Raw genomic sequence first — 17,910 nt, 5'->3', positions numbered from 1 at the left:
CAACGGGGCTTGCACTGCTTAGTACTTCCAACATGGCCGTCTAATGTGGAACGCTCTCCACCAGCCTCCACGTCAGACGTAGCACATTCTATAAAGAGACCGCGGCCCGCGTATCTCAACGCTACCGCTTGTAGTGGCTAGACGTGTGCTCTAGGGATGTCACGGTATTAGTTTTATGACGGTACGATAACCTTCTTGCCAAATGACGGTATATCATGGTTATCGCAGTATAGCAGGTGGAGTTAACTAATGTTAACATATATTTTCTAAAAGGTCATAAATTGTCAGATGTATCATCACAAACAAAACCAGGCACCCAGGGCCAGAATTGGGCTTTTCAACATACTTTCCACTGAAATGCCACCCCTTGCTTCCACCAAACATAAACACATGTGTGGAGAGGAGGAGGAGGAGGAGGAGGGGGGGGCCTGCTGCGACTGGCAAAGCAAACTGAATAGCTTTTCTTAAGTGGTCATTTAGGCTTTTAGCTCCCCCACTGGCTACTGGTGAAGATGACCATGTTGCCATCTTGATAACCTGCATGCCACAGATCAGTGGAGGCTGATGGTAGTATACGCTTGTTTTTTCACTCTCACTCTCTCACAGCCTTTAGTTTACTTGCGGGCCAAAAGGTGTTCAGTAATCACGGATATGTTACCCTTTGGTATGGCAGCAGGGAATGCCCACAGAGATGAGTGAATTTTGCGGTGTGCCTTTATTATATGTAAATTCAATGATAGAATCAGGGAAATCCCCCGTTGTTATATGTTTAGAAAACATTATCCATTATAAATATATAAACCCCAAAGCCGCCAACCCAAAGTAAACCCTTTTCCTTCTTGGAACTGTATTTATTCTTCCTATTGCTAACATATTGATTGTGTGTCAGGCACGTGTGGTTTATGGAATGGCATTAAAGACTGCGCCAACTGAAACTACTTGGCAGACGGCACATCCAACAGTGCAAGACCAAGACTGCGCAGCACCTGCTTACTGCAGCCTTTCCAAATCAGATTGGAAAAGCACACTTAACGGTATAAACGGTATACCGCTATAAACAATGTGGCGGCTATTATTGTTCAATTAAGTGGTTCACGGTATCTTTAACCGTATACCGTTACATCCCTAGTGGGCTCCGTAGTTCGCTGTAACTAATCTCTTTTTTCCTGGTTCCCGGACCCTCGATTTCCCCCTCTACCTTCCTTCCTCCTTATTCTGCCTTGTTTCCAGGATCTCGTGTACTGCCTCTGATTACACCTCCCTTGTTTCCTGGACTTCCCGGAGATTCCAAGTACTCCTGGACGTTAAACGCTGAACGCACGCTGGAACCAGAAGACGCTCGCTCGGGCTTGTACAAAACCCGATCCGTACGCAAGAAGACTCCTTCCAAGAATTCCAGCAAATATCGAAGTCAGGTGAGAAAGGGGGAAATCTGGGACAGATAGGCACAAGACTCATGACTCGTTGCAGAGATAGACAAGAATGGGGCGTTGGAGACAATCGCCATATCCTTAGGAGTGAGAGGTGGTGATGATAAACAGACCCAGCCTACACAGCACTTCTGCTTGCTAGCTTCCTGGTGCAAGACGCTGTACGCCATCAACTCCTGCTACTGCCAATGCCTACACTGCCAGCAGACATAGGACAAACAATCTTGACAATTTGTGAAGGAGAAGCAGACGGAAGACCCAAGAAGAAAAGGTGGCGAGTGAACAAATGGGGTGGAAGGGGTCCCTGATCGGAGGGCTATAAACCTGTAAGGCTTTTGTTTAAGACCCAAGGCTTTTGTTTAAACTTTAGACTTTTGGTTGCTCCTCGAGATTTCGAACCAAGAAGAACTATTCTGTGCAATATTGGGAAGGACACACACAACCCTTTTCACCATCCTCACACCTTGAATAAAGCACTTGAAAATGACTTTGTGTGTTGTCGTATGTAGCACCCGTAACAGCATTCCAACATTTGTTTGGACTTCAAACATGCACATAACTCGCAGTCCTGCCTTCGGAACAACGGAAATGATACGTTTTTGAGAACCCTGAATTAAGTTGTCCATGTAGCCTGAGAGTTGGGGGTGTGTGAGAAACCAAAGGGTGTCTCACCCAATTGTCCTGGGAATCTCTCTCTCAGGGGGCCAGGCCACAGCCATCGCCGTTTAGATCTAGACCCTGGTGATGGACCAGTGTGGGAGGATCACCTGGGTGAGGGGTCTTTGGGGAGTGAAGATGAGTCGACCGATGGTGTGATGCAGTATTCCTTCCCCCTTCCCCGTACATGTGACTCATCCTATTTTATAGGATTCTCCAATGTCCCAACTCCCCCGCCCCCCTTTTCCACACAAGCACTGGGATGAGGAAGAGGGCGACTGAGAGTAAAAAGGTTAACCTGTGGAAGTGGAAAGGAAGCCGTGTGGGAGACCTCAGTCAGCCACAGTTTTGGACCAGGGAGTCAACAGACCCGGTGGGGGTGTGTCATGTATGCTGACGAACTGCCTCCCCTCCCCCAACCCCCTCTTCTGTTAATAACAAGCAGGTTACATGGAAAAGTGGGAACACAATGAAGATCTCGGGAGGATAGCTCTGGAGCAACATGCTCGCCTTGGAATCAAGATGACACAGGGCAACACAGGTTTGATCCCCGGGTCCGCGCTTAGAAACCTCTAGGTATTAAGCACGTTATAAATAACCATCATATCATATCAAGGCACCAAAGTCTTTGTAAAAACCAGGAACAGATTTATTACAGGAAGATGAGTAAACTCATTGCCAGCAGGATAAATTAGACACAGTGGACTAGCTAGGCACACCCACTGACATGGAACCCAGGGCCTGAGCAGTACCTTTGGATGCAAAGGTTGGGGAAGGGACACCAAGGGAGACGGGGGGGGGGGGCTGGTAGAGATGGTGAGGGGGAAAATGTGAGAGCGGCCGTTGCAGAGAGACACACTTTGGGACAGACACACTGACATAAGGGGGGCAGAGAAGCAGTAAAGGACAGGGAGGCGCAGAGAGGCAAGGGGAGGGAGGCAGAGGCTGGAGGGCCAGGAGAGAGAAGCAGGGGAAGAAGATACGGAGACAAGGAGACACACTAGTTAAGAAGTGGACCAGGGTTGTGGAGGAAGGGAACCAGTAGAGCAGGATAAGGCCAGACAGGGGGATGGGTACCTGTTAGAAGGGCTTCTGAAGTCTCTGCCCCCAACCCACTCAGCACACCAGTCACTGCTAGCAGCCAAGGAAAAAGGGAGACCCACAGCCCTCTTTCCACAGCCTTATATAAGGCGGCTGTTCTGCCCACTGCAGGGATAGCCTCTCACCCAGGAAAGTGTTTGTTTGGGCAAGTGTTGCCAGGGTCGTTTCCAGGACAAGCCCCCCTCACCCATGAATCTTGGCTGTTGCCAGGACACGTAGTGTTGCTCCAACCCTTTCCAGTGTTAGACACCTCCCCACCCAGAAGTGTTTGTTTGGCTGTTGCCCAGAAGTGTGCAAGTTAATTGTAGGATACAGTGGAGGGCATTTGGGGAGGTTATTTGTTGGAATAGGAAATGAAGGAGGTTTCCAGAGCAGGGACTAGCTTGGCAACTCGGGATGATTACAGAGTGGGCCTGCCAGACCCCCCCCCCCACCAGCTATCACTGGGCCTCAGGAGCGCAGAGTAAAGATTCAGCCCTAGGTGTCAGAACATGTTTCTGACAATGGGAGTTGGCAGGCGTACTGTCCAGTGTGCCTGAAACAAGTACAAAATCTAGTGATCGGGCAATGTGGGGACCAAGCACAGTGAATACAGGATAAAATGCACACACTTGACAGAAATATGCAGCAAGCATATGTAGGGAGGAGAAAGCAAATCTGCTATTTTACTCGCTTTTCAGGGGAGCTGGAGCTGCAAAGCAGGCTACTAATTATGGGGTGTGGAAGAGATGAAGGGGGTTCCAGGCTGGAGCTGAACAACAGATAGAGCTGGTGCTTTGTTGACGGATCATGGCTTGGGTCCACAACCCCCCACCCACTAAGTGCAGGGGACACAGAAGAAAATGCATTTGGGAAAAATAAGTCACCCAATACTTTGTAAAATGAAGTTGTGCAATACATTGAATACAGCAGGGAAATTAAGTCATGTACTACATTGCAATATAAAAATTGCCATTTCCACAAACCCTTACATATTGCATTGGACATGTCCTACTAATCGGGTCAGGCAGAGTCCAGCACTTGACTTTAAGTTCTCCCCACATTGATAAAGGCGGAACACAGTGACGCACTCCGAGCAAGGCGAACCTACTGGAGCAGAGCGACTAGAGAAAAGCGAAGAGAACCCCAGGAGTTCTCTGCAGGAGGTAGTTTCCTCCAAAAGGCTGAGTAAGACATGTGGTGAAGGCCAAATCCCAGACAAGAAGACTGCTTTGTGTTACAAGAACGCCAGCAACCCTCCCGGGTGAAGGGCAGAGTTGGGGAGGCGAGGACACGCCTGTGGTATTAAACTTGACTTGTGAATTAGAACTGCAAAGACAAGAAAGGAATGCACACAGCCTGTGAGTTGGCGAGCGACATGAAAGACCAGTGTGTGTTAAGCAAAGATTGAAGTTGCACCAGTGTATCACACAATTGAAGGCTGCACGCGTGTGGATAGCTGTGAAACCAGCGATACTGAGTAATGGAGTGGTCTGGCGAAAGCAAGTAGCCCATTCAAAAGCCTCAGGGAAAGTTGAAATGTTTTTGTTATGAAGCAATAAAGTGAATGAACTGTAAGAAGCAAAGCGATGAAAATTAACTCTGGGAAAAGGGGGTGGGGGGGATGTAAAAGGTAAATGTTGAACTTTTGTGCTTCTGACATCGAACTACCCAGACCAAGAGACACTGGGGCAAATAAGTGTGTGAGCTAAAGGGAAAGTCAAAGTGGTCCTGCAGAGATCTATAGCAAAAGCCACGCACATTTGAACGTTTTTGACATCAGGAAAAGGTCAGAGCCCGACTGAGGGAGACCGGAAGTGTAATAAGTTCAGGGAAGGGAACCCCTAAAGGATCTATGCTTGAGATCTATGAATTAAGCTTGGGGTAGGGAACCCCTGCAAGTGCTGTGTTTGAAAGGTCTGAGCACGACTGAGGGGAGACCTACATGAACGTTTTGCTTTGAACGGTCTCAGCCCGACTGAGGTTGACCTATGTGAACCTTTTACTTTGAGAGGTCCGAGCCCGATCGAGGGAGACCTGTGTGAATATTTTGTTGATCTGTGTTTTGAAAGCTGGAACGAAAGACTTTAACGTGGAAGGCCATGCCGGTCTTGATCCACGTTTTGAACTGCCTTTGTTTTGAGAACCTGAGCCAGAGTGTATCATTCGTTCTACGGGGACCGCCTTACTCCGTGCGGTCCAATGTCGGGAGGAGAGCTGACTCAGCCACATTTATATTTTATATTCTAACACTGATTTTTCTTTGCATACATATTCTCTTTTACACACATTTTGTACAAGATATAGGGCAGGCATTAGGTTTTGTTAGTATAGGCTATTTTGATTTGACAGACCCAACTAGGACTGTTTTATTTATTATTTGATGGTAGAGACTACTCCAATCCTAGCTATAGGGCAAAGTAGCAGTTTTTCCAAACCCCAAAACTTGAATAAAGTTTTTACAAATGTGTACCTTTTGTGTCCGTGTCATACTTGTGATACCATGCCTCCCTTACAGGGTGTAAGAGTTTAAACTGTTTTAAGTTAATCTTGTTTGGCTATAGAAATAGAAGTTAAGAGAAGGAGAAATAACTCGATCGTGCACCCACAGGCATTCTAAGGAGTTGATGTTCCAGGTTCAGTCTACGTGTTCATGTGTAACAGGCCCCCTCCAAGGAACAAGCAGTATTCAGTTAAAGACAACCCCACTGACAGTCATTCACAACAAAGTAACAATGGTAAATACAGGGAGCTTTCAAGGCTCAGTGACTCTTATTGTGTCACACTTCAGGAAACCAGCTAACCATCCATGGATGGACTTAGTTACCCCAGTGTCTTCCAACGGATGCTTCCAGTGATTGCCTGGAAGATCTTGCTGACCGTTCAGAAGTTGATGCTCAGGACACCTGAACCCATAGACCTAGGGTCCTTTAAGACGAGGTAGCAATACTTGGGTGGGGATGCAGAACTTACTCAAACATCAATAATCAAAACGACTCAGGAAGTTGGCAAAATTTGGTTCTGTTTTAATATCAATTATATAAAACAGGGAGTACAACGGACAGCATCCGACGTCGCACAGCATGATCTCAACACATTTGAGAAAAAACATAACTCTTAGAGCAAAAAGTCGTCATCACTGGCGTCATACTACGTGGCAAACTACAAAACTTATCTTGGAAAGTGATAGGCTCTCAGTGAACATCTAAGTATATGTTCTATATAGCTAGGGGTTGTGATTGGGTGTCTAAGTCAGGTGGGAAACTAAGCCCATCCCAAGTGAACAGTCCTCTTCATTGTCACTAAATACACAACAATTAATTGGTTACCCAGACTATAGGGCCCTTTACTACGTGGCCGTCTGCAATTGGTTGGGACACTTGTACCCTTCTGGAATATTCCACATGCTAGCAGGCCTTCATCCATCCAGACATTTAAGTAAATAAAATTATTTTACTTAGAACATTGAATCTTTTGTATGTGTCTTGCTCCATGAATCCTTCTCACTGTCCATGCAAAGTACTGATAAAACTGGTGCCAGTTGGTACTCAAAGTATACTTTCACACTGTTAGTGCTGAAATGTGACTGTTTCTTAGCTTCTTCGCCATTGAAGAGGTTAGAGTATAGGCATGTCTAATAGCATCACAAGGGAAGGTACTGTACAAACAAAACCAGATTTGGAAATGCCAAGAGTTTTGACTTTTGTGTAGGCATGGTAAAGGCATTTTCCAGGTTCTGCCGTAGTGGTAATAACTGGCCATCGAATGTAGCAGCTGAAAAATAGTGCAGGTACCTGGGCATCTAAAAGCAATGGCTGGCAAATGCCTGTCACTTCTAAACAAGCCGAAAATGGTTGGCTTTGCCAGTGCTTGTTTTTAACAGGACTTCGGTGAAGGACACGCACAGTGCTTAGAAATCTAGTAGCTGATGGCAGACCTAGTTGACGTTTCTATTACACCAGCAGGGATCGAAATTAAGATTTGATAGGCCGGAGCTAAAAGCAGCTCCTTTGTATGCAGCTTAACCAGTGACCGGAGCTAGTAAATAGGGTTCCGCAAATCTAACTTCTGCATCAGATGCAAACCTGTCACTTTGGTCATTATTTGTGACCCCTTGTGCTTTAAATGTTGTATGCATATGTCCTAGTGTATATTGATAGATGGTCCCATATGCACACAATTAAATTCCTATAGCTGCGTTTGTTCAGTATCGGTTGGCATGGGAAGCCAACAGTAGCTCCTGTCAGTTGTTGGTGTTAAGCTAACCAGGCTCTTCTAGGGTACAAAGCAAAAACAGAGGTGATGGTTGGAAGGTTTAGAATGAATCTTATACTCTGGCATTGCTCTGGGCAACCCTCCAGACCATCGTTCTTCGCCTGCCAAGCCATTAGTGAAGGGGAAAGACCATATGCAAATTACCTTAGGGTACATGCAGGAGCTACTTAGCTCACAGCTACCTCCATTTCGAACCCTGCACCAGTGTGTGTTTGCAGCTCCAATTATTTCGTTTACTCTCAGAAGACTGCTTTGAAAAAACACTGGCAAGTACCTTAAGTGCCAAGTATGATGGTATGCCTTGATTAAATTGAGCTCAAAGAGTTCCCATGAGGATGTGTTTTGGTCAGGAAGTGGGTGGTAATAGCCATAGGGATTAGCATGGCCATGGGCAGTCACATGAGTGCTTATATAACCAAACGCCTACAAGCTTTGTGTTCCTCTTCATATGCCATTTATCTCTAGCTGTACTCTAATGCAATAGTTTTGGCTGAGAAGGTGGTGCTTTAGCATTACCAAATAGCCATAACTAAAAAAGAATCCAGTGGTTTTTTGTCTGGTAGATTGAGACCAGGCTAATTGGGGTTGGCCCCACACAATGTGAGAGGGCGACTGGAGGTTGAGGAGGCATGGAGGGACTAGTCTTCTTTGTGATGGATAGTAAGAATGTTGACCTGATCAAGTTGATTCAGTATATTATTGATAGTTAATGTAGTGGTCTGATAGTCTGGCCCCCAGAACTACATACACCACCTTTTGGATTTGGAGGCATAACCTTCCCACAAGAACCCCTTTAACCGGAGGAGTCAGTTGCCATTCATATCTGGCCTCAATAATGGATTAGCTTTAAGTAAAGAATTAATCTGTTGCACAAGTTGGTTTTGAAGCCTACGGCACGTGGTGACACTGATAGTGGGACTATAAACACCAGCTAGTGACGTGTTTACATGATCTTCTAACGCACTACCACTCTGCAAAGGCAAGTGATATTAGTTTTACAATATTAATAAAACTCTTAACTTATTTTTTTCCTGGAGTTCACTGTTCCTAACTAGGCACAGTGCAGTTGTCGGAAGTTGTGCCTTATCCAGATAAAAACAATACAAAATCAATCCAATGTTTTCAGTATGAAACTGGAATTCCGGTTCAGTGGAGGAAAGTAATACTGATGCCAAGATTGACAACCTATTTTTGTTTTAGGAAAGAAGATGGAGAAATCCATAACCCCTACTACGTATGTTCGCTGCCTGAATTTTGCACTACTCCGAGAGCTGGCAGATTTTCTTGATCCACAGGAAGGCTGGCGGCAAATAGCCATGGACATCAAGAAACCATCTGGTGAGCCTCGATACACTCAACTTCACCTAAGGTATGATAGCAAATGGATCACCATTTTTCTGGTGTGCTGGAATGAGTGATTTATTTCATTTTTCATTATACATCTTGAAATTATTTCAAATGTTTTATTCTTGTTTACTGCCCATGCTGTTTGATGACAGCTACAATTAATTCTAATATGGAGAACTCTGTGCTGAGAGGTAATAGTTTGTAAAACCTAAAATGTAGTTTGGTATGTTATATCACCAAAACCTGCCAAATCAAGCTCCCTTCCGATTGCTAGTTACCCATGTAATATGTCACCCCGTGTGTTGATAGTGCACAACCCTCCATGTTGTCCAGGTTTCCATTAATTTGATGTCTGTTAGTATATTTGAATAATTGCTTACACCGTAAAGAAATGTCTACTCAGCCTTTATTATAGTTAAAGTTCAAATGAGAAGTTGGTGAATGGCCGTGTCTGTGGTGTGAACCTAGTACATGAAGTCTGGTAACCATTATGTTTCCAAAGGAGCTACCCCTGTGCTCAGATGTATTGCTCCTTAGATGAGGTGTCCATTGCAAAACTGCCTTCCCATGCATTTTTCATCAGTTTTGTGGATCTGCCCCCCTCCATTCATTGTTCCTATAACATAACCGCTTCATTTATTGAGTGCCCATTCACGCCAGCGAGCAGCTTGGCGCCAATTGATGGTAAAGCACATTATGTTAAGTAAATCCATCCAATAAAATGTATACATTAGGATGTTTTAGTCCTACATAAAGAATTACAATTTTTGGTTTCATGGACATAACTCAAAACCTGTAACGAGAGTCATGGATTTTGAAAGTTATTTTATGTTATGTTACTGTAATTTCTTAAGCGCACGATCGCCCGAGGGCATCTTGGCGCTGGAGAGAAAGGCATACATCCACCACATGGAGCCCTTAAAAGATACAGAATTGACTTAAAAAAGGAATGTCTTAATTGCTTTCCTAAAAGCCAAATGATTTGAAAGTTTCTTTATCGGAGGAGGTAATTCATTCCATAATCTGGCGCCAGCTATCGAAAAGGCTCTGCCTCCTGTCTTCACACGACAATAAGAGGGCATGATTAGTAGATCAGCAAAAGACGAGCGTAGTTGACGGTTAGGACAGTAGCGTGAACATTTAGTTTGAAGGAACTCAGCACCCTGAGCATGTATAGCACAATGAACTATACATAAAGCCTTAAATCTAATGTGCTGGTTCAGAGGTAGCCAGTGCAATTATCACAGAACCGGGGATATGTGTGCTCGTAAGGGGTGCCAGTCGCCACTCCGGCCACCAGATTCTGCAGGCGTTGGAGTCGCTGGATGAGACCTTTTGGCTGGGCAATATACAGTGAGCTATAGTAGTCCAGCCGAGATAGAATCAGGGCTGCTGCCACTGGCGGACGGGAGGGAGCCTGGGTCAAGGGGAGTACCTTTCTCAAAACTCTCAACTGAAAGTCACCCACTTGACAAACAGCTGCGACTTGGTTGGCCATAGACAAAGAATCTGAAAGAACTACACCCAAGTTTTTTACCTTACCTACAGGAGAGGGAAGGGAACCAAGGGAAGGTGGGCAAAAGGAAGAGACCCAGAGTGAAGGATCAGGGGGGCACCCCACCACCAAGACCTCCGTCTTGTCTCCATTCAGTTTGAGCCAATTGAGGTTCATCCATTCTCCCACGGCAGTCAGGCATCCTCGTAGGCGCAACGACATCTCAGCCGGATCAAGATCTAAGCGTATCAGGATCTGAGTGTCGTCAGCATAGGAGTAACACCGGACGCTGTAGGAGCTGATGAGACATACAAGTGCCCAAATGTAGATTTTGAATAGAATCGGAGATTAAGACGAGCCCTGCGGGACTCCACAGCTAAGATGGCACAGAGCAGATAGAAAAGGTGGCATGGAGAGAGTCTGGGTACGATCCGCCAGGAACGATGTGAACTAGGCTAGTACCTGGCCAGATATACCTATCTGATCCAGCCGAGACAACAGGATGGGGTGGTCGACAGTGTCGAATGCTGCTGACAGGTCTAACAGAATCGGAGCACCAACCACACCTGTGTCCACCAGTCGGGCCATGTCGTCCTGGACGGAGACCAGTACGCGCTCTGTGCCTCTGCCAGGTCTAAAGCCAGAATGCGCAGGGTCGAGGTGAGACGATTCTAGAAACGATGAGAGAAGGGGTGATACCAGAGATTCAAGAAGTTTGGTTAAACAGGGGAGAAGGGAAATACGACGAAAGTTAGCCAAAACAGTACGGTCAAGTGAAGGCATCTTTAAAAGAACCACTCTAGCCGCTTTCAATTCAGGTGGCACTACCCCGGATTGACATGAGTTATTCACAGCGACCGTGAGTTTGGACAAGCAATCAAGGGTGATTTTTCTTTCATGATGTCCACCAGGATGGCATCAGATGGGGAGCATGATTTAACCTTTTTAATTGCTGTTAGGACTTTTTCCTCTGAAAACACACGGAAGGCAGGCCATTCTTTGGGGCCAGCTGAAGATATAGGAAGTGCAGGACAATCTATATCATTCAAGGGGGTAACTGTGGAATTCTCGATATTACGTCGGATATCTCCAATTTTAGTTATATAAAATTGAGATAGGTTATCACATAGTTCTTGCATGGGTACAACCTTTGCGACTGACGAAGAGAGAGATTTAACAAATGTGAACAAGGCTTTAGGTTGGCATAGAGCAGCACTGAGTTTCTTGGAAAGATACAATATTTTAGCTGCCTTTGTGTCAGCGTGATAGATGGCGAGACAAGCCTTGTATGATTCTCTGAGAAGGGGATCATATGATTTACGCTATTTTGTTCAGCCTGTCTTACTTTCAGTCTGGCTGCTTTAAGTTGGTCAGAGAACCAGGGTTCTGAGGGGAGTCTACGAGGTTGTACGAATCTCAGTGGAGCGATCTTATCTGCAGCTGTGCCTAATGCATTAGATAATAGTGAAAGAGAGGTGAGTGGGCCAACGCATTTAGCAGTCACTAATGAAGTTAGGCATTGGACATCAGCTTTACGCCAAGAGCGAAGCCAGATTTCCAGGGGTAGGGGCTTTATAGGGGGTTTTATGTTTTTAAAAAGACAGGTGATTAAAAAGTGATCTGTCCATAGAGCTAGTTCAATCGATGAGAGAGGGAGAGAGGGAGAGAGAGAGAGAGAGAGAGAGAGAGAGAGAGAGAGAGAGAGAGAGAGAGAGAGAGAGAGAGAGAGAGAGAGAGAGAGAGAAGAGCTTCACTGGCAAAGAACAGATCAAGCGTGTTACCCAATTTATGTTTAGGGCCGCGTACCAGTTGGTGTAATTCAAGATCCAGTAAGCTGTCAAAGAATTTAGAGCAGGGGGTCTGGGAGCATTACATTTTAAGTTGAGATCACCTAATATCACTAAATGAGTGTAGCGCAATTGTAAATCCGCTATGAGAACTAGTAGGAATATTCCCGAATTCCCAAGGGGGCCAGTGGAGCTATATATATAAGGAGCAAATGGCACAAGCAGTCTGGTGCAATAGAACACTTAAAAAGAAGCACTTCAATATTTAGACCGTGCGGGCAGTTTAACTTAATGGCATTAAGTTCTGGGCAATAAAAGACCGCGATCCCACCCCCATACTGGGGGGGGGGGCGGGAAGAGGGGTCAACGTGAATAAGACGATAATCTCATGGTATGGTCTGGACCAAAGCGGGTGCCGAACAAGGCAGAAGCCACGTTTCTGTCAGGCATAATAGTGCCGGGCGTCGGTCTGTTAAGAGATGATATGTCCTCCTGTATGCGCTGGTAGGGAACGTATATTCAGTAGGAGCATAGAGGGAGTTCCTACCTCCAGCAGAATTTTTCTGGAAACACGCGGGCGCTCCACATGGCACATTAATGCCGGTGTCGGAACGAGAAGGAGGCAAGGACTGCCTTCCCTAGAACAAGAAAGAGGACTAAATCTCTAGGCTACTCAAATAGACTACCTGACATAGCATAAGCACTGCGGTCATCAAAGTCAATATGGCACCTTCTGTTTTTTCACAGACAATATAGTGAGGCTTCCGCATGGAGTCCTACAGTGCTGAAAATAACAGTAAAGTGACCCCTGTTGCTAACTGGGTTCCATTCCCTCTGGACTGCTGCACAAATTCTGCTGATCACCTCACTGAATATGAGGTTGCATACGCATCCCATCTTTCTTTGCGGTGCACAGAAAAATATTCTCTGTAAAAGGTGCAAAGCAAACCGTATTAGGATTGAACTCCTCTTAGAAGCATAGATGCAACATCCCGTAGTTCTAGTTTGCTATCCACTCTTTATACCTATATTGTTGGATCTTCCCTCCCTTCTCGTTCACTCTTCCTGTGCAGAGCACGGAATTCCCCTTTCCATGTGTCACAGGTCCTCCAGTCCTGTTCCATTCCTTTTATAATTTTGGGGCTTGTAGTTTTTTTCTTTTTCTTTTTACTTTGAGTAGATCCAATTGTCCCAGAATTCCCCAAAATAACAAGCCCAGAGGGTAGTTTAATGCATGACAAGTGTGAGCTCTGTAGTTGGGAATCGGGTGCTTGCACGAAACGTGTTCCCTTATACACAACATTGACACACAACCTTTTTTTTGTTCTGTAGATGATGGGATACTGTACTCCTTTTGATGAAGTAGCCATGATTACATTTTCTTTTTCCCACGCTACTTTCCATTCAGCTGCCCCTTTTAAAAAGTTTGCAGCCTTAAAAATATTTCCACTTCTTTATTATCCAGGAAAGATGGAGAGTGCTGGGGCATACTTACCTTGCACCTCTCAGGTGCACGCCACCCGTGCAGGGGCTCTGCACACAGCCTTACTTATATTGTCATTTTGTAGTACATTGAATGTGTTGCATGTTTAAATATGACACCACATCACACAATGTATTGCCTTGCAAATGCGTGTTGAAACTTGGAAGGGATAGAGACTTCAGTGACCAATAGTGCATAATGCCAACCAGTTGGCCTTCACATGCTAGTGAAGCCTTAACTGAATTGTTTACTTTGGCTGCGCATTTTGTCATAGCAGTTCATGCAATAAGTTAACATTTGCTTGCCATATAAGATTATTTTATTTTTGCATGAGTTAATAAGTAAATAACTTGTTTCTCTTGGAAGCAAGACAACCCAGAGTAACAGTCTCAAATTCCTGTCCCGCGCTTAGGACCTGGTCTCCAGTATTAAGTGCATTATACAAGATTAATTAAATAATGTTTTGGTTATGCGATGTGGAAAAAGACACTAGCACTTTGCTGTATATCCAGCGAATGAACTTCATAATTGTCTAGGCAGTCCACAAAGCATTTCTAAGTAACTTTTTATTGTGAGAGGTTCCAGTGAAGCTGCACAGAACTTGCTCAAGAGCTCAATATTATTCCACAAAAACAGGAACGAACTTGCGCCAAAGTTCAAAGATGAGCAAGGTTGAAAAACGCTGGCATGTTTGGAAAGACCAGTCAATGCGGCTTATGGTCGACTAGTTCAGAGATTTCCATGACATCACATGGACACGATTTTGTGGATAACACTGCATTGATACACATATGGAATGAGGCATTAGGCAAGCAATTCGAGGCCTGTTTGCAGCTGCACACATCACAAGGATTGATGAAGAGATTCAACAGGTAGCCCTGGCCATGTTGATGTGGCAAAATTGTAAGTACAAATAGCTGCTTTGGGGATGTTGAGAATTTGGAGTGCTGCAATGCTTAACATGTAAGTGCATTCAAAATAGAAATGAGGTGCACACGCTTTAGCTTGCTACGTATGATGATATTGGTAATATGTGATTGTAGCAGCTTGCCTGATGAACACTCGCTGTGGGAAACTCTGCTTCGATACTGAATAAATGCTTTCAAATCCCTGTTCTCAGTCATGTGATTGTGTTAGAGACCACAGACTATTTACTTTATTCTTTTATTTTTTTGGATCACTTTATTATTTCAGAATAAAAACATACAAAAGAACAGTAACATCAACATTTCCATAACCTCAGGAATTTGCACTCCGATTGTAAAATACATAAATATGTTAAGTAATCAAACATAACAGTTTTGGAATTCACAAAATTAAGACCTTAATAACTATTACAAACCTCTATTCCACAACCAATTCTAAACACCAAACTACAATGGACAATACAATATCAACAAACACAACACCCAACAATATACAAAAATCACGAGACTCCCCCAACTAATATATACAGGGAACGATACAGGTGGTTAATGAGCTTCAGCTGTATATTCCATTAAAGGAACTACACATTTTAAAGTAATGCCCCTCTCGCTTTTGTTTTATTAGCATTACTTTCTCTTAGTTGGATAAGGTGCAAACTAACAGACACTCCTCTACACTCAGCTTTTTCCTCGACTTCCAAACTTTTAATATCTGTTTAGCCGCCATTACCAAGACCCTATTGATCCAATCGTTCTCACTCTGGCCTTGTCCCCTCTCTCTCTCTCTCTCTGTGATAACAAAATCCTAGAGTAGGAAGTGCGCAGGAGTGAGGCTTCCAGTATAATGTCTCATCTATTTAAGACTTCACTCCAAAAGGCGGATACCCTTGAGCATGACAACATCATATGCATTAAGAAGCCCCCACTAAGACCACGACCCCAACAGTTATCAGTATCCAGCAGTCCTAACTTGGCCATCCGAACAGGGGTCCAATACAGTCTACAAAGAATTCTTTGTCTAATATACCCGAGTCCTAGATCCATTTTTGACTATATACCTATACGAAGCAGATGCTCCCATTCCTCACTAGGAACATCCATACCGAGATCCTCCACCCAAGCTTAGCGAAGTTATTCCCATGCTTCCATGTGTGAGCTTTCTATCTGCATTAGCCTCATGTATGTTGATACTGTACAAGGGAGAGAATGGATAATCTCACAGACCGAGGGTCTCTCTCTCATAGTATCCCCTAGCATTCCCTGTCTTTCCGTCAAAAGAATGTTTAGGTCTCTGTAATGCCCACGCTCCCTACCCCCAATCCTGAAGGATTCCCTAAGACGTTGGAAGGAGATCATATGGCCGCTCTCCCAGATATCGCGTATTCTGAATATGCCCTTTCTGATCCAACTTTGCTAGCATAAAGTCCTATTTGCTATTAATAGCCCCACATTATGCCATAGAGATGCATCGTAGTGTATCCAGATGTTTTACCCTATTTGTCATAAAATCTTGCAAGGCCTTTCTAGTTATACACATAGCAGGTAATCTCACCGTACAATTTGGCATCTTAGACATCGAGTACATAACACATGGAGCATAAGGCAAGAATTGTTCACTCCCAATAATCTGCCAGTAAGGAACATAGTTGCTAACTTCGGAAAGATAAAACGTTGTTTTTTTTTTAAGAACAAACACAGTGCAATAATTCATTAGTTTGGGGTATCCAAATACCCCTTCCTTCACAGAATGTGTTAAAATGTGCCTATGTATCCGTTACCCTCCCCCCAAAGAAACTCCTGAAAGACCTTATCGACACTACTGATAGCCTTCTTGGTAAATTTCAGGGGGACAGATTGGATGATGTAGAGCACTTTTGGAAAAAGAACCATTTTTATGGCGTTCATTTTTGTCCACAGTCCCAGTGTCAATCGACCCCATTTCAATATCTCTCTCTGGATTTTCTCTAAAACTTTTGAAATATTATATTCCACCATCTTTTTCAGGTCACGGACCATGTAAATTCCTAAGTACTTCATTGCTCCTGTCTCCCATTGACAATTCCAGGAACCCATAACGTTCCTAGGTTGTCCAACATCCAGAGGAAAAATAATAATCCCACTTCCTTGAACATACATTGTAGCTTCTCGCATCCGTCCAGATGATAGTCATGTCATCCGCATAACACAAGATTTTAATTTCACTATCCCCACATTTGAACCCATGAAGACTCTGCTCTTATTTTATATATGCTATATATATATATTCGCGCCTTGAAACACTTGTGTATAGGCGCGTTACAAATGCCATATCATATCAGCGGTTTCAATGCTAAGTTAAACAGGTATGGTGACAAAGGGCAGCCCTGTCTGGTACCTCTTGACAGAAGGAATGGAGAAGACATAGCACAGTTGACGCAGACTCTGTCACTAATGAGTTTAGCGTTTTGATAACTCTTATAAAAGTGTCCCCAAAACCCATTTTCCTAAGTGTCTGGTCCAAGAAGGGCCAATTGACCCTACCAAAGATCTTTCCACGTCCATAAATATTACGTGTGTTCTGAACCTTCTCCTTTGTTAGTCCCATTATATCTATTAGTGTCCTTTATTAAATTTATTCTTGACGAGCTAACTGTGATTTGAGACGTACAATGGTGGAATGTGTATTTACTGTAGACCTGCTGATGTACAAGAATGTACATAAGATATCCAGGCTTACATGGCCATATTCCACTTTCCCGGACACCGACATTCATCTCCTCCTCACTCCTCATCAAACCCAAAACCAAATTTCCACTTCAACCTTGGTCTCAACGATTTAACTGACACTAAAGCTACTGCTCTTGCTACCTCTCTTAAAGAGATTAGCTTTGCTCAAGCCATTAGTTCTCCCACTCATGTCAAGGACTAGACCCTCGATTGGGCCACGCACCTCAACCTGCCCATCACAGTCACAACCATAGTCCCTGTCCCCTGGACTGACTTGATCATTTTCCTCCTAACTCTGGAGCTCTCTTAATACCCACAACAATCCCATTTGCCTCCCCTTAACCTCCAGACACACACGCAAACTCACTGCGGTGTTGCTCGAACCCACCATCTCCTCCTTTCTTGCCACTCTACCTGATCACATTGATCCTGGTACCATCCTCACTGCCTACAACTCTGTGATACACCACACACTTGACACCCACACACATCTTAAGACCACAATTCAAAAGAAACCCCGCTCCCACAACTGGTTCTCTGATGAACTCACAAACATGCCAAAGAACACCTTTGCCAAAAAATCACCTCCAACGTCCACAAAGAAGCTTTTCTCGCTGCAGCCAAAACCTACAAAGCTGCAGTCATTTCCACTAAATCCTTGATCTATAACACTAGAATATTCGAGGCCCGCTCTAACATTAAAGAGCTCTTTAAAATCTTCAAA

At 44.3% G+C, this 17,910-nt stretch overlaps 1 protein-coding gene across 1 annotated transcript in view; it reads left to right on the top strand.

The window, feature by feature from the left end:
* Positions 1 to 17,910, top strand: part of IRAK4 (interleukin 1 receptor associated kinase 4) — a 149,925-nt gene that overhangs the window by 3,134 nt on the left and 128,881 nt on the right. The window contains exon 2 of the mRNA XM_069628018.1: positions 8,643 to 8,811. Coding sequence (XP_069484119.1) covers positions 8,651 to 8,811 — 161 coding nt within the window. The 5' untranslated portion in view covers positions 8,643 to 8,650. The remainder of the gene's footprint in view (positions 1 to 8,642; positions 8,812 to 17,910) is intronic.

Source organism: Ambystoma mexicanum, chromosome 12 (genome assembly GCF_040938575.1).
Source record: "Ambystoma mexicanum isolate Mex_15411 chromosome 12, UKY_AmexF1_1, whole genome shotgun sequence".
NCBI lineage: Eukaryota > Metazoa > Chordata > Amphibia > Caudata > Ambystomatidae > Ambystoma > Ambystoma mexicanum.
This window is presented reverse-complemented; position numbering and strand designations above follow the sequence as displayed.